At 37.4% G+C, this 22,722-nt stretch overlaps 2 protein-coding genes and 1 long non-coding RNA gene across 5 annotated transcripts; all 3 read right to left on the bottom strand.

The window, feature by feature from the left end:
• Positions 1–3,318: 3,318 nt before the first annotated feature.
• On the bottom strand, positions 3,319–5,388 carry LOC112082298. 2 transcript variants are annotated; one of them, XR_002896958.1, is made up of 3 exons: positions 5,266–5,388; positions 4,618–4,788; positions 3,319–3,598 (listed from the first exon to the last, which is right to left on the bottom strand). It is a non-coding gene; the product is annotated as an uncharacterized LOC112082298 (long non-coding RNA). The 2 variants fall into 2 exon arrangements; XR_002896956.1 differs by lacking the exon at positions 3,319–3,598 and having other exon boundaries at positions 4,540–4,788.
• A 2,879-nt stretch (positions 5,389–8,267) lies between these two features.
• Positions 8,268–12,699, bottom strand: LOC18030397 (ATP-dependent RNA helicase DEAH13). Of its 2 annotated transcripts, none has more exons than XM_006414838.2 (8): positions 12,523–12,699; positions 12,320–12,444; positions 12,176–12,236; positions 11,813–12,094; positions 11,538–11,735; positions 11,214–11,444; positions 9,875–11,131; positions 8,268–9,780 (listed from the first exon to the last, which is right to left on the bottom strand). In XM_006414838.2, exons 1-8 carry the CDS (start codon positions 12,694–12,696, stop codon positions 8,365–8,367), a joined length of 3,744 nt encoding a protein of 1,247 aa, XP_006414901.2. In that variant the 5' UTR covers positions 12,697–12,699; the 3' UTR covers positions 8,268–8,364. The 2 variants fall into 2 exon arrangements, with proteins under 2 accessions (XP_006414901.2, XP_024004539.1); XM_024148771.1 differs by having other exon boundaries at positions 12,176–12,219; positions 12,523–12,677.
• A 1,609-nt stretch (positions 12,700–14,308) lies between these two features.
• LOC112082092 (protein FAR-RED ELONGATED HYPOCOTYL 3-like) lies at positions 14,309–16,582 on the bottom strand. The gene has a single exon (XM_024149186.1). It carries the CDS (start codon positions 16,580–16,582, stop codon positions 14,309–14,311), a length of 2,274 nt encoding a protein of 757 aa, XP_024004954.1.
• Positions 16,583–22,722: the final 6,140 nt, after the last annotated feature.

The raw sequence follows: 22,722 nt of genomic DNA on the forward strand, positions 1-22,722 counted from the left end.
ATTATTTATTGGATTTTACCTGACGTAGGTTAGTATACCGGGTCAGTCTTTATGTCGTGAGTCGGTCGTGTCGGTCCTCGATCTAACTTGACTGGATCTGAATCTTGTGCTTGCGTCATGCTTCTGACAGTCTCACCAACTTGACTTGATCCGAAATCCCCTCTTTCTACTTCATCCTGCTGTGGACAGGGGAACCTCCCTCGGGGCCTCGACGAATGCTCCTTTTGTGCACCTTCAGGCTTTCATGGATGAGCAGGGAGACCGTCTGGGAACGTCCTTAACCGTGATAACTCTCGTCTCCTCGATCCCAAGAGACAGCGGTCCGCGGAAAGGTTCTATGCGATAGAGGACCGTCCCTCCCATTTCTTTGATTATTATTATTTTTGTACTGCCAATACTTGTCGTCGTGTGTTCCCCTACATGTATGTATTTTCGCCATACGCTTCTGTCTGTTTCCGTCTCGAGCATCTTGGATCTACTCCATTCCTGCTTCTTGCTTGTACTTTATTTTTGTTTAGCTCTATTTATTTTTACCTTCTGGAGTTTTAACTGCCCCGGAATCTCCCCATTCTTGGGGGCCCATCTTTACTTTGTGAGGGCTTGTCCTCATTCTTTTCCTTCTTTGTCCACGCCTGTTCTGTCTTGCTCCGGGAACCTTCTCTCTTCCCGCTTAATCTGGGAATCCTACCCAGCGTCGCAACCCCGACATTGAAGCTTTCATCTCACTGATCTAAAATTGCCCCAGTCGTTCTGCATACTTTGCTGGTTCTCCGACCACCCAAAAGGTGGCTATTTTTTGTTATTTTGCCTACATGCATGGGAAGTGTGATTTCCCCTTCCGCTCCTGTGGGTTCTCTCCCCGTTCTGCTTGAATCCTTCTTGATCAGGGGACACTTTCGATTCCTTTCTGATTCTCCCCAGTCTCCTTGGAGATGAGGTTGATGGGGCTGGTCTAGTCCACCAGAACTCGTCTGATCCACTTCCTGCCTATCATCAAGGTGACCATGACGCCGGACCTCAGAGATGTTAGTTCTGACTCTGAGGAGGTTCGCGTTTACGTGACCCTTTGTTGCCGTTTAAGTGACCCTTTGTCGCCGTCTTCCCTATTTTTTCTGATGCTGGATTCCTCTTAATTCGCCCATCGCCGTCTGTTTTCCTCGCGTCCTTATCTTGCTTTGTCAGCATCTTCTGCGTCTTTTCCGAAAACAAGTGTCATGCAAAGGGGTGACAAACTAATGTGAGCAGCTCTTCCTGAAGAAGGAGAAATCACTTGTACTATGCCCGCCAGATCGATGATACCCGCACCAGGGCTTGAACTCGTCCATCGTCGTCTGGTCGTCCCTACTTTCGTCTATGAACAAGCGCTGATGTGGCACCCACGCATCCACCTCTTCCCATCTTGTACTTCATCCTATCAGGGTGGCGACTGAACAAGCTCAATGGACACGTTCCTCCGTCTGCTTACTCGAATCTTTAGCTTGGTCTGGTTGTCCCTTCTTACGATTTTTGGGTTGCCCTCTTGTTCTCTCTCTTTATTTTGTCGCTAGAACTCGCTTGGCTCATATTCTTCCGGGGCAGCGGCGCTCTTCTATGTTTTTTGGTTTCCCTTCCAAATTTCCTCTATATCTTGCCTTCCTTCGAACTTTTAGTATCAGCGTCATTGCCCCCAGATCTGGGGTCCTGACAGTTTCCCAACCCGAGCGGGGAAGTTTTACTTGGAGAATATTGCCCTCCTCCTTCTAGCGCCAAATTGTTTAGGGGATTTTTGGTCCTCTGCGGGGAGCAAGTCTCCTGAAAAACCATAAAGCATGTGAAGGCCTGGAAAACACGATGGAAGTGGGTTTTCCGATCGCTCTCTGATGCTCAAGTCAGAAAACAGTGACAAAGACTAAAAAGTGGCTAATCGGAGAGAGAAAAGAGATTGGAAAACGAGAGAAGGAAAGTGGGCCGAGCGTTCCTGAGAAAGGTAGAATCGACTCAGACTTTTTACTGGTGATTGGCTTTTTGAGGTGAAAAGATAATAAATGAAAGAGATTGTGGGTGGAAATGTTTCACTGTTTAGGAACCGTCATGGAGAGGAATGGAAGAGATGGTAGAAGTAATGACCGGAAAGTATAAGATGCTCAAGTTTAAGGATCACAATCAATATCTAGGGGGATAATATGAACCTTAAAATCGCAAAAAGAGTGTCCCCTTCCTCGTTGAAGGGATAAATATTTATAGGATTTGACCTGACTCGGATTAGTATACCGGATCGGTCCTTGGCTCGTGAGTCGATTTGGTCGGTCCTCGATCCGACTTGACTGGATCCGAATCTTGTGCTTGTGTCACACTTCTGATAGTCTCACCAACTTTTTTTGGCGTGTTCTGCCTGCTGCGAGACCGCTCCTTGGCACATCTCTTTCATCCCTAGTGTACGGTTCAAGTCGGCGGTTTAAACACGGTATGGCATTTGCTGAACCTCTGCTTTACCTCTGGCTTCTGCGAAGGCTCACTATTGTCTGACACGTATAAGAAAGATGCATTAAATGCCAATTTGTAGGTTTGTAAGGGTATAGGAAATTAAATCAGACCAAGGCATATTTATATTGTCGAATAGAGAGAAATTTGAACAGTGTTTCCCGCTTGTAGGATTATTCATACTTAGCTCGGATCCCTCGATACCGGGATCGGGCTGTCGGAGCTGTCAGGATTGTCTCCATGGCTGACTCCATTCTCCGGGTACCTGTGCGGATCACACTTCCTTATGTCCCGTCTCTTCTGGATTACCGAATTTAGGCCTAGAACATAGAGAATGTAACCTCTCATCCTTTTGACCATTCAGTTTCCGACCTTTTTGCTCTGACAACGTAGCTTGCGTTGTCAGATATGAAGAACTCGAGAACAGATGGTCTATCGTGCCGGACTTCCCGAATCCGAATGGATTCAAGGCCCGGTACGACTCAATATGAATCCTAATTTGACACAGAGGGCGTACTTGCAAAAAAACCACCATGTGCAAGCACACAAGTTCATCCAAACTATCTATATCAGCTAAAAGTTAATGATTCATTTAATTAATATACTTTGAAATAACTATTTTTTGTTTTATTTTAAAAAGAAAGACATTAACACCAAAACTAATAATTCAATTTAATCAGAGACTTTTATAATTTTTTTTATCTAAAATAATAAGAGTAAAAGCTAAAAAAAAAGAAGAAAAAATTAGAAAAAACGACAATAATAAAAAGGTCATTCCTATTATATAATAGATTTAGCCTTCAGTTGGTCTGCTTAGATTTGATGTTGCACATTGTGCTAAATTTGAAATGACGGCATATTTATTGATTATGTTTAGACTTATGGTTTATCCTAAAATAACAAATAACAATTTTGTCCTAGAATCAAGTCATTTTTCACACATGACACATCATCTTGACTCTGCACAGCCGTTAGCTTTATCGGTCTAAAGACTGATGGGGAGGGTATTTCCAGAGAGTCGGTTTCTCCTTTTATCACGAGCTTCAACATATTGTCCTCCTATATTAGTCCAGCAGCTAATATAGGTCTCCTTCGGCATGTTCTTCATGTTTTCTTGCTGTTCTTGTCTTATGTATAGCTGAAAATGCAAAGAAGTATATATAGGATTCTAAAATGCATGACAAGAAGAAAAGAAATTTAAATGCATGAAAATATCCCAAAAGCAATACAAACTGGGGTTACCAATGAAAAGAACCATTAAAAAACATGTAAAATGTACACTTATCAGTGACCCATTTTATCTATTTTAGATCATTTCTTCTCTTTTGGTTTTGCAAGAACCATTAGAGGTGAATTAGAGTGTAAGTGTCGCAACTTTATATAATTGTAGTGTTAGCTCGAGTGAATTTCTTTATAGGTTCTGAGGCTTTGGTTTAACAAACTGTGGTGGTTTATACCGTATCTTCAGACTGTTTCATGAACCTTCACAGCCCATAGCAGACATTAAGTTGTTGCCAAAATTATCATGTTTCAGTCTCATATTTTTTATTTTGTTTGCATCTGTTACACGTCATCAATAGGCACCCCAAAACTCTTTTAAAATGAGTATCGGCCAAGGTAAGTTATATATCTCCATACAGACCCAATAATATTTTCATATCCTAAGCCTCTCTATTTTTATATTTAAGTTGATTCACACCCTTCTACGAAATGTAGAACAAGCCCATTATTTTCTAGCTTCACATGTGATGTGATATTAAAACTTCTGTGTGCATCTTAAAACTTATTCTTCAACTAATGAATCGTCTTTGAAGTTAGGATCAACTAGGTCGAGACCGTTGCCTTCATTCCATCTTCTCCACACTTTTTGTTACATAAATTATATCGATCGGTGAACATGACGGGGTTGCTTGACAATTTAACTTTTAAAGCTGTGAAGACTTTCAAAGTTTTTAAGCAAAAAATAGTTAAACAAACTTTAATAATTCAAAAGTCTTAAAAGTCCTAAAAACCTTCCTAAAAATTTTCACACCCATTTTTTCTTTTATTTTTTTTTTGTTCACAGATCGACAGTTTTTATAGCTTACAAAATTTGACTTTTTTTTTAAAGTCACAGTTAGTTTTTGAAAGTTAAAGTTGTTAAAGTTAAAAGCTTACAGCTATTAATTAGTTATTTTCAACCACCCCCTATTATTTGTTGGGAAGACAGGGATATAAGATGCCTTGACAATCGGGCAACAACTACCCCGCCGCAATCAACTAGTACTTTGCACCCGCATGCAGGTTAGAACATTTTTTCTGGCAAGCCTAAATCCATCATCACAACACCTTATAACAAAAAAAAAGAAAAAAAAAATGAAATTATATAGACTTTCTATCTACAATAACAATATTGATAGTCAAACTATATAAACAGATATAGTCATTTTATATAAAATCCTAGCAAGAATAGACCGACTTAGACTCATCTATGTCCAATAAGCACATATAATCAATTTATATATACTACAGATTCACATATAGTCAATCTATTTAGCAAAACTCTAAAATAGAACACCAACTTCCACTAATCTATGCGACTTCGCGAAATCGTCCATGATTTTGGATTCAAAACCCATAACCTAAAACCCAGAACTCAGAATCGTAATTCTATCTTTCTCTATGTTTCAGTGAAGTCGTCGAGGAGATTCAAATTGAAATTTAAACCCAGAACCCATAATCCAAACTCTATCTTCATTAGCATTTTCCCATTTTTAAACCTTAATTCCCTTGTTCGAAATCCAAACCCACAAAGGAATAACTTACCAGGATGAATTCGCGGGGCTCTTCACTCTTCCCAATTAATCTGATACCCCTCTCACCTCAGAAATCAAACTATGTTACTGTACTTACTTTCTTTTTAGAAGAGAAATTGAAAGAAAAAAAAATGTTGCTCGGATTTAAATGTTGTTTCCTCTCCACTTTTCCAAACTGGTTTTTGAAGAAGTGATTTTTGTGGATAAGATAAAACCAACATTTACTGTATTTACGGTTCAAATTTCATTTCCGCAAGTAGAGATGTGAGAAGGATATCTTTGTCTATAATATACATTACACAGAGAATATAATAAACATCATTTACATATGGTTATTCTTTGAATTATTATTATGTTTTATTATGTTTTAGTTTTTTAGTTAAATTATTAATTTTTTTATTTTTTGTATAATTTATTTTTTCTTTCATAAATCTTGTAATCTCTTTTATTCATTATTTTTTGTCTAGTTTGTTCATCCAAATTTCGAGTTCTTTGATCTAAATTTTAATCTAGAGATAATTTTTAAATTTTTCAACATATATATATTTTTCAGTTTTAATAACCTCTTTTATATGTTATTTTTTTCAATTTTTTCATCAAAATCCTGACTAACAACAATTTTAAATTTTTCAATTTATCATTTTCATGTTTTCTTATTACACATATTTCATTTAATTCATCTTTTCCAACTGATATCTTCAAAATTGTTGCCATATATATATTCTTTTCTTTTCTTTTCTTCTTTTTTATTTTTTTTCTATTTTTGATATCATGATATTTTTTTGATTCTTTATTGATTTTTTGTGCTAAAATTTTATTGCTTATTTGTAAAATTTTAGTTGCTTGTTGTTTTTAAACATTTTTTTTAGGTTTAGTCTCAGCTCTTTTTTTTTTTACCATTTTGCGTTTTTATGATCTTAGTCATTTCTTTCATCCATTTTTGTTCAATTTTTTTTCATTCAAATTCTTACTTAAAAATTATTTTGTTATGACATATATTTTATTGAATCCATCTTTCCAAGTAAATTTATTTGTTGTCATATTCTTTTTTTCTATCATTTTTTCTCTAATTTTAATATACTCTTATTTTCTTGATTATTTATTAAATTTTTGTTTTGTGTGCTGTAGTTTTATTGCTCTTGTTTTTGTTATTCAGTTGCTTGAAAATCTTTTGACTTTTGTTATTATTTTTTATCTCAAAACTTTTTTTTCTTTATTTTGTTGATTTAGTTCTCTTTGTAGTTCAAAAATGGCAATTATATCACATGAAAATAAAATAAAATGACAATCACTATACTTTAACAAATTTGGATTTTATTATTCTAAGTTTATGCTTTAATATTTTTAATTAAACATATATAAATATAAAATTACATAGTTTATATTTATTTATGTTGTTTAATGGATTTTCTTTAGTTATATTGTTTTTATTAAACATATTGGTTTCAGTTTTAACCTCATAACTTGCTTTTTACTATTTTAAATTTTTATAATATAAGTAACTTCTTTCATATATTTTTCTGAATTTTTTATTTATTTAAAACCTAACATAATCAATTCATCATTTTCATATTTTGTTATTACATATATTTCATTAAATATATTTTTTCCAGTCAGTACCTTTAAAATTGTGTATATTAATTCGCTACCATATTTTTGTTTTTTTTATCATTTTTCTCTATAATTTTGATATTTTTTTATCTTTCGATTAGTTATTATTTATTGTTTTGTCTTGTAGTTTTAAAGTTTTTGTTTACTGTTCTTCCATTGCTTGAAAAAATTTTAATTATTGTTTTTAGATTTGGTCTCAAAACTTTTTTCTTTTTTTTTATTGATTGACGTATTTTAATTAGTTTAAAGATGATGAAATCATAAACAAAAAAAAATAAGAAGACAATCACTATATTTTAATAAATTTGAATTTATTTATTTTAAATTTATGCTTTGATTTTAATTTAATATAGTCAAATGTAAATTAAATAATATATATATATATGTTGTTTAATGAATTTTTTAAAAATTTGACTTTTTATAATAAATGCTGATGTGGAAAAACAAACTTAAATGAAGCAATGAGGGAGAGCTAACATGTCGCTCGAGAGCCCCCCTTTTCCTTTTATATATTAGATGATTTTAACTTTTATTTTATATTAAAATTACAAATATTTTTTTTTCTATTATTGATATTTTTGTTGTCCGCTACAAACACTACAAATTTGTGAGTGACTCATTTATGTTATCTGTATTATTATTATTTATTAAAATTTTATTTTATAAATATATATATATATATTCTAATCTATGTTGTTATGTATATAAGTATATATATATATATATATATCACTTTCACATTTAAAAACAACTAATAATTAAACCGCATAACAAGCCCTGGTGAAAGTCTAATTCAATGATATATATACAAGTATATATGGTTGTGTGATATTTAGATATGCATTGTTATCTACTTGCCATTAATTTTTTTATTTATTTTTTATTAAAAGATTTTTACCACCAATTTTAGTTTAACCAAAAAATTAAAAATAAATTTAAAGATAATTTATAAAATATTACTCCACACAATATGCGGATTAATTCCTAATTTTATTATATAAAGTTGAATGCATTTAACATGAAGTTGACACATATAATTTTTAAAAATCACTATATCTTGACATCCATAATCATTTTAATAACTTCATAACTTTATCATATATAATATTTTTATTACTTCATAAATTTACTTAAAAACTTTTGGGTAAAAAGTTTCATATTTTTTTATCAAAAAAAATCCCCAACTTTTCTATTTACCAAACTAATCCCCAATTTACTTTTGTAACAAATTTCTCAAATATTTGTTTGAAACCATATCAATCTTCTTTTTAGAGCCCAACATTTTTCTATGCCTTTACGATTCAATTAGTGACAGCGTGGATGAAGTTTTGGACAGATCATATTCGGATGAGGTATTTAGTTCTCCAAAACCATTAGTCGATCATTAATCGAATAAGAATATAAAAGCTTCTGAAGCAAATAAACTAAAATTATCTATCTTTTAATAGAACACCGTTCTATGTTTTACTAATTTAAAGTAAAAAATTCAAAAACACACTCATCTCCTTGACCTCTTCAACTTCCCAGATCGTTCAAAAGGCAAAACCTCAGCCTCTTGAAGCATTCTCTGCCAGAGCTCTTTAACAAGATGACGAGAATTCTTCTGAAACCAAGCTTGAATCTCCAAGTAAAGCACATTCGAATTCTGTTCCCAAATCTGTCTCAAACTCTCCAAACTATCAATCTTCTTCTCTTCCAGCGCTCTCACCAAACTCCCAACTCTTTCTAAACCCCAAGCTTCTCTTTCCAACAACGTTTCAGGTTTCCCAGCCAGTAACTGCCTAACGCTTCTCAAACAAGGCAATACCTCTCCTTGAAGCAATGCGCATCCAAAAGCCGCTGCTCGGTCTCTATCGTCTCTTACTGCCACACTATGAGCCGGAAGCTCCCAAAGATGAGGACCGAAACTAGGAACGACCCAGCAGAAAACTCTATCCACCTCGCTCGAGTAATACGGTTTCGGGTCCTTGAGCGGAGCGGAGAACACAGTGAGAGACTTTGCGTGTTTAACCAGCCACTCGGGCTTCACACGTGTCGCACCGTGCATGTACGGTCTGTTGGTGAGTAGGAGCTCGCTGTAGACTAACAACTCTGGGGCCGAGTTTATGAGAGACGACCAACGGTGCAAGAAAACCGGTTCTTGAACCGCGCAGGCTTGGTACTCCGTCGATTTAGTCTTTCTGGCTACACGGTCTGCCCATCCCGCACATATGGCTTCTCCTAAGAGCTCTTCTTCGTTCTGTAAAAGCGGGCTTTTTGAGGAAGACAAAGACGCGGTGACTCTCCATGACTTCTCTACGTCTTGTATAGTCCCATGAGTCCATGAGAAAACGTTTCCAGTTTCACAAGGCTTGCAACAGCTGAAAACAAGACGCAAAAGCTGATCTTTGAGCTTAGACATCTCGTTCATGGTCTTCAAATGCAAGCCGTACGACTCGCAGAAGCCCATTCCATTCTCCGAGACCTCAAAGGAATGCAACGCGTAAGCTACCGTCAAAGCGTCGCTGCTCGGGTTGGAAAACTTGTCCCGCGCGGCTTTGATCTTGTCTTTCCGATCTTTTCTCCGTTGTTTATCTTCCTGCTTTACGGTTTTGCCTGCATCTTCTTCAGACTCGGTTTTCTTCTCTCCTTCAAACTGCATTATCAAAGGGTTTGGTAAACTCAACGCGGCTACAGCTGCAACTGCGTATGCGAGGACAAGATTCGCGCGGGAGTAATTCTGAGCCTCTTTTAGCATTTGGATGACTGTGAGAAGCATTCTTGAGTGACGTGGACTCATGGGATAGTGAGACATAGCCTTCCCTAATGGAGTTAACCGTCCGTTGCTGTCGAGAGCCTCTAAAGCTTTTAAGCATCGTTCTGCTTCTCTAATAGCTGATGGCTCAGGCGGAGTTGGAAACGGGAAATTCTCAACCTGTAAGCAAATAGAAAAAGATAAAGGCAAAGATTCATCAAGAAAAAGATCTCTAGTCACATCGAAAAGTGGTGGTGGCTACAAAACGCCTTACCTTTGGAATATTCATAGATTTCATAAGAAGAACGACTCCATCAACAGGGACTTTGGTGATTTCAGGAGGGGAAGATTCGTCGAATATGTTGCTAAAAACAGCAGATGAATAGAGACGATAACAGTGACCAGGTCCAGTTCGTCCAGCTCTTCCAGCTCGTTGACTAGCCGAAGCTTGACTAATCCAATCTACTTCATAAGTTTCCATGCCAGTCTTGATGTCGTAGTTCTTCACTTTAGCCCGACCCGTATCAACCACATACTTTATACCAGGAATAGTCAGAGAAGTTTCCGCTACATTAGTCGCCACGACCACAAGTCTTTCTCCTTCCTCAACTTCCTCAAACACTCGGAGCTGTGCAGCTGGAGATAGCATCGCGTAAAGCGGGAGAACGCGTAGTTTTCCTGGAGCAAATGTTTTTTTTTCCTCCTCAGTTTCTTGATTCTCTGCTGCAATGGATCTTGTTGGCTCAGCAGATTCGGATTCCTTTTTGCCTGCCAAAGCATTAAACGCTGCTCGGAGAGCATCAAGCTTCTTCCCTTCTTCGTCAAATGAATTGGCAAAGCCGTCATCGACGGTTTCCCAGTCGCTTTCTTCATCAGACTCATTCATGTCTTCTTCTTCTTCAAAATCATCACGATAGTCACCTGTTTCAGAAGGATCTTCTCCCTGTGAGCCATCATCAAATGCTTCAGCAATCTCCTTCATGTCAACACCACCAAATGAACCAGCGTCTTCACATTTCTTCTTCTCGGAAGCATCTCTTTTAGCAGCTTGATCAACAAGTTCCTTTGAAGACTTCCGCAACTTCTCGCATAAATAGTCAACTTCTCTCTGCCCGGTCACGAAAACAAGTATTCCTCCTTGTGGTAACTTTCTGTGAATCGACATCACTTTCTTATAGGCTTGACCGATATAATCACCAATCTCAGTCTTCTTGGAGAAATGTATAGTTACGGGATACTGTCGAGTGGGAACCTCTATAAGCGGAGGTGACTTAGGGAATAACCTTTTCCCCGATACAAAATCTTCCACTCGCAAAGTTGCACTCATCAATATCAGTTTAAGCGGCATGATGATTTGGTTCTCTGAGGCTATTGTGCCTCCAGATTGTAGAGACTTTTTCTGCTCCTCGTAGTATTCTTGTCGGATTTTGATGACCCGAGTGAGCATCCCAATTAGAATGTCTGTGTTCAAGCTTCTCTCATGTGCTTCATCGAGAATTATCACAGAGTATCGCCTCAACAAGAAATCATTCTGCAACAAAATAACTTACACAATCAATTATCCTATTACCTGAAACAAACCATGGGGACGAGAAAAAAAAACAGCCTATTACCTGAATTTCACGAAGTAAAATCCCATCGGTCATAAACTTGATAGAGGAGTTTTCGCCAATCTTCTTGTCGTACCTAACTTGAAACCCGACTTCTTTACCGAGACGGACACCAAGCTCAAACGCCACTCTCTTGGCGGTGGCAAGGACAGCGACACGGCGTGGTTGAGTTATACCGATAATCCCACTTCGAGAACTGAATTGCTTTGAACCAAAACCAGCTTCATAAAGAAACTGAAAGATTAAGAAGCAGAAACTGCATCAGATTAGACTAACGAAAGGCCTCTAAAGCTATCATAAAACCTTTACTCTTGCAGCATAAACGACCTGAGGAACCTGAGTGGTTTTACCACACCCGGTTTGTCCTGAAATGATAACGGTGGGATGATAATTAATAGCTTCCATTATCTCCTGCTCCATCATTACTATCGGAAGATCCTTCCTCGTCTCTTCAACTTCCGCTGGTCTTGTAACATGGACTACAAACGAGGCCACACGAGGTCCTTGTACAGTTACATCTTCATCCTGTCTCATATCAAACCCATTAAAAACCAATCAAATCAAACAACATACGGTAGCTGAAATCGAAAAACTCCACAAACCATTCTCTCTGAGTCTTCTTCATCATCACGCCGACTTGTCTGTAGTAGAATCATATCCACATCTTCTTGGCAGACTTCTTGTTCAGGGGTACGAATCTGTTGCTCAGGAGCAGCTTCAAAGCTCGGAACTGGGGTTTCAGCATGTTCCGGTGATGTAGCCTCGGAGATACAAGAGTCAAAGTCGTCTCTTTGCTCGACTGATTCATCAGAATGATGATCAGTCACAACACCAGCTTTAGAGAGTTGCATTGCTCTCCTACGTTTCTCCAGCTTCGTAGCTGACTGAATCACCATCAAAAAGGAGAATCAGAACTTAAACTTTCTAAGCCAAAAAATCAAAGATAGAGAGATTAGATTGCTTACTCTTCCGATCACTGTTGAGGATTGTAAAAGCGACGACATATCCTCTGATATTTTATACTTGCTGTGAATATGCGATATTAAAAGAAAGAAAACGAAGAAAAAAAAATCCAATTCAACGATTGAAGAGAAGCGTAATAATCATACTCTAACAACTCTGCGGTTTTTGCAGAGATGATCTCTTTCTCCTTATCTTCCTCCAATTTCTTCAGCTTCCGTTTCTGTGATTTGCTCAGTATCGTCTTCTTCTTTAGATTCAGCTTATCACACATCTGTAAGAGAAATTTACAGATTTCTTCAGCATCCAAAAACCTTTTACTGGACAAAGGGTTTTTAGGGTTTTTGTTTACCTTATTTGATCCTTTATTCTTCTTCCTTGGAGGCATTATATCTAAATCGCAATTTTCCCCCATCATACTTGATAGAACTGGATTATGGGAAGGGGGATGAGAAATCTGGAGATGAGAATCAGAAGAAAGGAGGAGGGGGGAAGAAGAAGATGGAGCGCTCGGCTGAAAAGCCATAAATGGTGAAGAAAAAGGCTGAAAAACCATAATTCTATTAATTAATTTCTTTTGTATTTTTTTTTAATTACAAAAGGGTGGGAAATTCTACGATTATCCTTAGAAATGTCAATATTAACGAAAATACTTGGATAAAACCCACTCGAATGAAGCCCACCCATTAACCCGATAATAATTCAATTTAATTAAAAAAAATAAACCGAAATTAAATTAAAAATCGAAAACAGAAAATTGAAAACCTTAAACCGAAGTTGATTTGGTTCAACTAAAAACCAACTCAGACCGAATCGATCAAAATCGATTCTCTTCTCTCGCGAAACGGCTAACTCCCTCACTCACTCCCGCTCCCCTCTTCTCCGAAATTCCTGCAACTTCCCAATCTCACGAAGAAACCGAAAATCCTCTCACAAACCCTAATCGATTTGATTTCTCCAAAATCGTAACTTCCTCTTCCCTCTACTATATAACTCTCTCTTGTTAACCCTAAACCCTAACTCCTAATTCGCTCATTCCTTTCTTCTCCATCATCGGCGATAGCTATGGTTAAAACTCGTTACGGCGGGGTGATCTACGATTCCGAAGAACCCAAATTACCCAATAGCAGTGAAGAAGCAGCCAGAGGAGATGAAGACCCCGAAACAACTCGGAGAGAAGAGGAACCGGCGATTGATGAACAACCCCCTGAAGTTAGTCCGAGAGAAGAAGAAGGAGTGTTAGAAGGAGAAGAAGCGAATTCCGAGACCACAAATCAAGCGGCGGAAACCGCACCAACAACCATGGAAGAAGAACCACCAGTTCTGGAAACGAACAATGAAGCGGCACCAACACCCATAGAAGGAGAAGCAGCGATTTCCGAAACCACCAGTCAAGCACATGAAACCGCACCCATGGAAGAAGAACGACGAGTATCGGAAACCAGGAATAAAGCCGCCATGGAAGAGTGTGAGGAAGATGAACCCGAGAAAGAGGGACCGGCGGAGAAATCCCAGAAAGAAGGAGAGGTAGCGGAAGAGGTATCGGAAAAAGATACTGCAGCAGAAGAGGAATCCGAGAAAGATGCAGAAGAAGAGGAAGAAGGAGAGAAAGAAAGAGAAGAGGAAGAAAATTCCGGGAAAGGAAGAGAAGAGGGAGAAAATTCAGAGGAAGAAAGAGAAGTGGGGGAAAATTCAGAGGAAGAAAGAGAAGAGGAAGAAAGAGAAGAGGAAGAAAGAGAAGAGGAAGAAGGAGAAGAGGTAGAAAATTCAGAGGAAGAAGCACATGACCAATCAGAGCAAGAAGAATCAGAGGGAGATTTAGAGGTAACTATATTTTGAAATGAATTCTTGTTACACCTGGACAACTTGGAAAACCTGTATAGAATAGTTAGCTTTACATAAGTAGGCAATATCCGGACAACTAGGACAACTGTATATAACATCTAGCGAACAGGGACAACTTGGTTTTTCGTAATTAGGTGCGTATGGACAACTAGGACAACAGGGACAACTAAGTTTGAAGTAATTTGGTGCATATGGACAACTGGGACAACTGTGTTTTACGTGATTAGGTAATGAAATCCAAAATAATGAAATCCAAAATAATACACCTAGTTGCTCTGAACCTCTTCACCCTCTTAACCCTCTTCGCCCTCTTCACCCTCTTCGCCCTCTTCACCCTCTCCTTGCCTTGGGTTTAGTGGTTCAAACCAACGGCCAATGTTTGTGTTTGGGTTGGCCTTCTGACTCCTGCGAGCTTCTCCGGTGGAAGGAAACCGCTTCTCCTTCTTTCTTCCTGATTTTTTGGTGTAGTCTGGTGGGTAAACAACTAAATTTCCAACCTCCTCAGGAATAATCCAAGTTGAATGATGCGGCACCATATAGATGGTTCGGCAATAAGCCAACGCCCAAGTATCAATCAAGTAGTACCTCGAGCATAAATCGAAAATGTGTATGTCTCTTCTTCTAGATGTCGTCCGCATCATTGCAATGGTTGCGGCTATTGCATGCACACATGGAATCTTATCTATATCAAACATCCGACACTCACAACTTTTTGTTACCAAATTGACCAGATAGCTCTTCCCATCAAGTCCAACCACACTGTACTCAAGCTCAGGAACATTTAGCTCAGTCACAGTTAACGCTGTCGCTATTGCACATTGGATATGCAACTGATTTTCCACATATGGCACCAATTTCTTCGAATACGATGCACCAGCAATGTCTTCCCTATGCCTGTTGAACCACTCAGACACTTTTTCAATATACACATCAATCAACGGCAATAATGCATACTTTCTAGCTTTCTTGAAGACACTGTTCATAGATTCACAGGCGTTGCTTGTGTCCAAGTTATACTTGTCTCCTTTGAAGTAGCACCTTGCCCATTTCTCGAGAGGAAGACCATTCTCTAAGTACTCCGCAGCTTTGGGAAACATTCTACCAAATTCGGTATATGCACTTAGAAACTCACTTTCGGTGTACTTGTGAGCGCAGTCAATGAATTTTTTTGAGCACAAATCTTTCCAACCATTGGCTGCTTTAACCCTCACATTCCGAGACAGGTGCCAAACACAAAATCCATGCTGAGACTGAGGGTACACCTCTTGCACTGCCTTCGCTATGCTTGTGTGTCTGTCACTCATAAAAACAATCTCAGGATTATCTGGTATAACAGTTTTGAGCATCTCTAAAAACCACCTCCAACTAGCATCTTTCTCACTATCGATTACACCCATTGCAATGGGATAATGGTGATGATTAGGATCCTGAGCTGTGGCAAATACAAGCATACCACCATAAACATTCTTAAGAAATGTTGCATCCACAACTATGACTTTTCTCATTGATCTAAACCCTTCAATGCTGGGACCCAAAGCCACAAAAAGATACTTGAACTTATTATTAGCATCCACTTCCACGCTCGTCACTGTACCGGGGTTCACCAGCTTCAGCATGTACAAATAAGAATGCAATCTTTGAAAGCTCTCAGCCGGACTACCCCTCACTTGACTAATAGCGAGTTTTTTCCCTCTCAATGCAGTAGAGTACGACACATTCACATGAGCTTCAGTTTGAACAACCTTTACTATATTTCTAGGAGCGGGTGTATCCACTACACCTGGATACGAAGCACGCAAAACATCTGCTACTACTTGTGGAGTGCCTTTTCTTTTATTCTCAAGTGTGCTGGTAAGGACCCGAGAGAAACAATGCTTATTCCTGTAAACTCGAAGGCTGAAATAAGTTGAATCCTTCATTCTTACAGCATGTAAATACCATGAACAACCATGTTCAGCTTGACGGCATTTTAGAATGAGTCGCCCAGGATCAGACTTCACAGTTTTAACCTCAAAACATCCCTTATGCGAAGCTCTGTCAACCAATACTCGCAACGCCTCTTTCGACCTAAATTCTTGATGTTTCTCAAAACCAGCACCATCATCCCATTCAATAACAAACTGCTGAGTTGGTTCTACTCGCCCTGCAGGCTCTACGTGATCATCCTCATCCATAATATACTCTGCAGGCTCTACATGTGCATGATCATCCGGTTTTGAAACAACATCATCGATCACCATCTGTTTCTCAGTCTCTGCCACGACCACAATAGCAAGTTCATTCTGTTCTTTCCCTGCTTCTACCGGTGTGTAAGTAGTCATCCCTTCCTCAATATCAAGCATATTATCCCCTGTTGCTAGCTCATCACTCTGATCTTCCATTATCTCCACATTCAACACAGATCTAAGTCCATCTTTGTCCAGAGTTGTTAGATAGACATACACATCACCATCATCAACAATACGTGACTCATTGCGTGGCTTAGCTACCAATGGAATGTAGCTTAACTTGAGCTTCTTTGTACTATCGTTTATCCCAATCTTCTTGCATATACCATCTACAACCATCGAATAGGTTACCTCGTCGATAGATTTTTTAAATGATATAGCATAGATGGAACTCCTTGAAATCCATTTAAACTCTTCTCCTTCCTTAAAATAACATCCTCCATACTCAAAATGTATGTTTGTGTGGCCGCTCATCCTCTTCTGTTCATAAATACAAAAAAAAAGGCTTTTACGATTTACAGAAAATTAAAATTTACTCACAGTTATACCAATTGTACCAGTTGTCCCACATATCTCTTTAAGTTATCCCAATTGTACCAGTTGTCCCATTTCATTCAGTTTTCCCAATTGTACCAGTTGTCCCACATATCTCATTCAGTTATCCCAATTGTACCAGTTGTCCAATTTCATTCAGTTATCCCAATTATACCAGTTGTCCCCTTTCATTTAGTTATCCCAATTATACCACTTCTCCTATTTCATTAAGTTATCCCTATTGTACCAGTTGTCCCATTTCATTCAGTTACCAATTGTACCAGTTGTCCCGTTTCCCACAGATTCACTATTTGTACGATTCAGCTCGATTCAAATCGATTCTACCGCACCACGTTACATTTTAACACAGAGAAAACTAAATCAACCTATATAAGTAACTAAACTATCCAATGTGCAACCTAAACAAACCGAAATTGACAAATCGATTGAAAAATTGAAAAATCCCCAAAATACAGAATATGTTCACCTTAAAGCGAAATGGCGGAGGAGAAATGAGTTACGGAGAATAACCCGACTTCAGAGGACGCCGGCGCACCGCTACGAACGAAAATAAGCAACAGTTTACAAGATTCGAGCAGATCGATCGATATCTGGGTTTAAGGTTTTCGTTTGAGCTTTTAGGGTTTACATACGCGGGATGAAGATTTTGATTTCCCTAATTTTCGGTTCAATATACCCAGAAATTCTGATAATACCCGAAATTGATTTGTTGGTTTGGTTTTTCGATTTCAATTTTCAATTTTCAGTTAACTCGATTTTTTTAAAAAAACACCAAAATTCATCACAATTCAAGAATGCCATCATCTCCCTTCATTAAGGGTAAAATGGGCATATCACACCTATTATGGCACTCAGACTCATTTGTGGCACAAGAGATTTTTTTTTCCTAATTTATGGCTTCTCAGCCATTAATTCAAGAAGATGATAGATGAGAATAGGTATTTTTGATGTTAATTTCTTTGATTTTTTTTTTGTCGAATTATTGAAGGCTTAATGGGCTGAAAAGGCTACAATGGAAAAGTCTAGTAAGCCCAGTGTAGTTATTTTATTTATTTTATATATAAAACTTGACCAACTTTCTTCAGTTGATCGTCACATCAGCATGGGAGAAATTGACACATGTCCACTTATATATAAATTTAATATTAATTAATATTACATTAATAATCATTTATAATAATAAATTTAATTATTATTAGTTACCTAATGATATTAACATTAACATCACTTATTTGTAACTGATATAATTATTATATTAATTAAAATTATTTATTATAAACGAAATAAATTATAATATCATTTATTTTAATTGAGATAAATGTTAAATATTCGCATCAATTACTATAAATGATTAAAGTATTTACATCAATCGGTAAAAATGCTGCAAAATATTAAAGTCATCACTTCTAGAGTTAGTTTTATAAATGATGCAAAGTTGATATAAACAAATATAATAAATGATACAACAAACCTTAATTGTTGTAGTGTAAGTTTTTAACTATTTAAAAATTATTTTTTATTATTAATTGACACTTCAATAATATTTATGTAAATGTTAAATAAAAATTTATGTTATAATTAATTAAAATTATTGATGAATATTTATTTTATTTTTATAGAACTCTAGATTACTTAATAATATTCAATATATATTTTAAACTGATTTTTATGATTTTTTATAATAATATATTAATAAATGATGATTATATTTACTTTTATGAAAATTTAAATTTGAAATAGTTGAAAATAAAAAATCCGCATATAATCTGCGGGTATTCACCTAGTTTATATTATTATTTATCAAGTCAAAAATTTTAAGTATCATTTCTACTACGATTTTCCTACGTGTATTAATGAAAAAAATAGGAGAGAATCTACGCGTATGTGCAGATTTTGTTTTAAGTTATATTTTAAATAATATATTTTAAGAATTTGTATTGAATTTTATGTTTACTATCAATGTTTTTGCGTTTAAAATATTTATATTTTCTTTGATTTTACATTATTTATAATCTTTGTTATACCCTTGTGTCAAATAATCTAATTTTCTCATAAAATAATAAAGGACTAAAAATCTACTATCCTAATTTTTGTATGAAAACGTAAAAGTTCACTTTAAAATATATATTGAATATTAGAGAGAAATATTTATTTGTTCTTCAATTTTTATATTCTTTTTATTGTTGTAAATTTTACTAATATAATACTTATTAATTTTCTAAATTTACCATTTTGAAAATTTTTTGGTTATATATATTTTAACGTTTAATGTTGTGAGCTTTTAATTGCTATCATTTGAATATAAGAGCGCCAATTCAGTTTCACTTATAATGACTGTAAATTCGCACAAGCGAACGAAGATTTTTTTAAGTGACTAAAGCTTTGAAATATATGAGAATAAGATAAGTAATTAAATATCTAAAAGAAATTACCATTGGATTTGAGAGAGAACCAATGCAAAGATGAAACATACCATCTAGAACAGCATTAGCAAACATATAACAGGAATTCCATAACAGTAATTGTGCATAAAAAAAAAGAACGAATTGATAAGTAATGGCAAATAAAGAGATAGGAAAACTGGACAGAAATGCTCATGAACCCTTTCTCCATCGTGGTTTAGTAAAAATATACCTTGTAAGGACAGAGAAGACGGACGCTTCTGTACTATATACCCCAAAAATTAGTTCAACCTACAAACAAAAAAAAAATATTTCATCAATAAGTAAGCAATAAGAACCATGAACAACAATTAAAACCAAAGTGAAAGGCAACCAAAATAAAAAGAAAACGATAAGATCAATGAAAGCCCAAGAAATCAGATAAAAAAAAAAGCAAACAAACTTGCAGAAAACATTGGGAACAAAACAAAAGAAATAAACCAGAGTATAATGCTCGGTGAGAGGAAGAACAATCGAGCATAATGCCAAAGTATATATAAAAAAGAAGTACAACTAACAAAAGCACATTAAAAAGTATGGCTAATGAAAGTTGCGCATTCACGGTGATGTGCGGTCCAGACCTCGCAGCTCAGCTGATCCGTACTCCTTCAGATGATGAAATCCGGTCAGTGCTGTTCTCTATGCCTAAAAGTAAGGCGCCTGGCCCTGATGGGTTTTCGATGGAATTCTTCGTTGAAGCATGGGGAGTTGTGGGTGTGGACACTATTAAAGCAGTAAAGGAATTCTTTGCGACTGATCATATGTGTAAACAGTTCAATGCTACTGCTATTACGCTTATTCCAAAGGAACCAGGGGCTGATAAACTCAATCTCTTCAGACCTGTAGCCTGCTGCAACACTGTCTACAAAATTATTTCCCGTCTCATTACCCAGCGGCTTAAGCTTTTCATCCCTGATGTCGTTCAAAATAATCAAGTTGGCTTTGTGAAGGGACGGATTCTCTGCGAGAATGTTCTACTGGCATCCGAGCTAGTCACCAAGTTTCATCTTCATGCTCCCACAACAAGAGGCTGTTTGCAAGTGGATTTAATAAAGGCATACGACAACTTGAACTGGACATTTATTCTTAATGTTTTACGTGCTCTGGATCTCCCTGAAGTGTTCATCAACTGGATTCAAACATGCATTTGTACTCCTCACTTCAGTATTGTGGTTAGTGGCAAGATGGTGGGCTATTTTCCCGGGAAGAAGGGGTTGAGACAAGGTGACCCGATGTCATCTCTATTATTTGTCCTTGCCATGGACATTCTGTCCAAGATGCTCGATCAGGCGGCTGTAGATGGTGTTTTCCAGGTGCACCCGAAATGTCAAGCGCCTCTTATTACCCATCTCAGTTTTGCAGATGATGTACTATTGTTCTTTGATGGAAGCGAGACCTCTGCGAAGGGTATTCTTTCAGTGCTGGAGACGTTTAGGGTCGCTTCTTGTTTGGAGTTAAATAAGAAAAAAACTCTTTTCTTTCTCGATGGTGGTAATCATAATTTGACGAGGGAGATGACAGGAAGACTTGGTATCAAGCATGGATCCTTGCCGGTCCGATATCTGGGAGTTCCACTCACAACCCAAAAACTAAGGAAGCAGGATTACCAACCATTGCTGGACAGATTGGTAAAACGTTTTCTTCATGGACAGTGAGACATCTGTCTTTTGCAGGGAGGCTATAATTGCTGCAGTCGGTCATCTACGCAACTATAAGCTTCTGGACATCAATCTTCATGCTACTGAACCAATGTATTGTCGATCTGGAACGTATGTGTAGCTCTTTCCTTTGGAAAGGAGCACCTAATTCATCTAGAGGTGTAAAGATCAGCTGGCAATCAGTTTGTACTCCCAAGGAAAGTGGCGGGCTTGGCCTGAGGAGATTAGCAGCTTGGAACCGGGTTCTGGGGCTGAAACTGATATGGCTGATTTTTTCAAATGGAGGCTTTCTCTGGGTATCCTGGATCAGACATCATCTTATCCGCCATCAAAGTTTTTGGGAGCTGGATCCTAACGCAGGTGGGAGCTGGATATGGAAGTCTCTCTGTAAGCTGAGACACATCGCTCGACCTTTCATCATCTGCGAGGTTGGCTCAGGAATTACTGCTCGTTTCTGGCAGGATAACTGGACTGGCCTTGGTCCTTTGATCGACCTTACTGGTGTTGACGTCCTGAGGCTGGCGGGTATTCTCCATGATGCAGTGGTGGCAGATGCTATTCGCAACAACCAGTGGATCGTCTGTACTTCTCGGAGCTGCAACCCCATTACTTCTCTGCTTCGAGACTGTCTTCCTTGTGTTGATGGTATTATCGCCTCTGAATCCGATGACATTTATCTTTGGAAAACTATGAACCACACCCCATCTTCATCCTTCTCATCTGCTCGCACTTGGTCATCCTTAAATCCGTCGTTACAGCGTGTTTGTTGGGACAAAGCTGTTTGGTTCAAAGGCCGAGTCCTGAAACATGCTTTCATTACCTGGGTGGTTGCGAGAAATAGATTACACACCCGGGAAAGGCTTGTGAGTTGGGGCATACCGGTTCCTCCCACCTGTCTCCTGTGCAGCGCCGATATTGAATCCAGAGATCACTTATTCTTTGCCTGCCCCTACAGCGCCGAGGTGTGGTCCTTCTTCACGTCAAGGACCCATCTAATGCCTCCAAATCCTTTTGAGGATTGCATTAGATGGATTAAGGACCCCACCAGAGATCAAAATGTGGCCCTCATCTTTAAGCTCATCTTTCAAGCCACGATCTACGAGCTTTGGAAGGAGAGAAATCATCGGGTGCACAACATAGCCTCTCATCCGCCTTCTGTTCTCCTTGCAGAAATATCTCTTCTCATCCGATGCCGCCTTGACCCGCTATCAAGAGCCTAGAGGAATCTGCCTTCTACCATGTCTTATCTAACTACTTGGTTTTCTTTGTTTAGCAATTAGGTTGTTGGCGTGGAGGCCTCGCTGTATTATTTTTTGGAAGCAGGCTATACCCATCGCAACTCCCATTTGTATCGGGCTTTGGCCTTTTTAGTGAATGGATGAATGGGAATTAAAAAAAAAAGAAGAACATACACCACTCCAATGTCCATCAACCTACAATAGTAAAACAACAACATTAAACCAAGCGTAAAGCAAGCGGCAAAAACTATAAAAACCTAGGGTTTTCAAACACAATATTGAAGATGAAGAGATGGTTGTATTTATATAGTTTATGATAGCTAGGGTTTCGTTTAGTGTAAAATCGCATGGGCCGATATTGAAAAAGATCCCACGTTTTTTTTTTAATTTTGGTAAATATCCTTTAGTTAATTAATTTAATATATTTAATTTTTCATTAAAGAGTAAGAGGTAATTAACCAGCTGAAACTCAATGAGAAGCATCCATTCCTTATTTTGAACTCGTTTTTAGTATACTACGAGAGAACCCGCGCGTATCGGCGGATCTTGTTTTAATTTATATTACTTTAAGAATTTGTATTGAATTT

Source organism: Eutrema salsugineum, unplaced genomic scaffold, assembly GCF_000478725.1.
Source record: "Eutrema salsugineum unplaced genomic scaffold, Eutsalg1_0 scaffold_1, whole genome shotgun sequence".
NCBI lineage: Eukaryota > Viridiplantae > Streptophyta > Magnoliopsida > Brassicales > Brassicaceae > Eutrema > Eutrema salsugineum.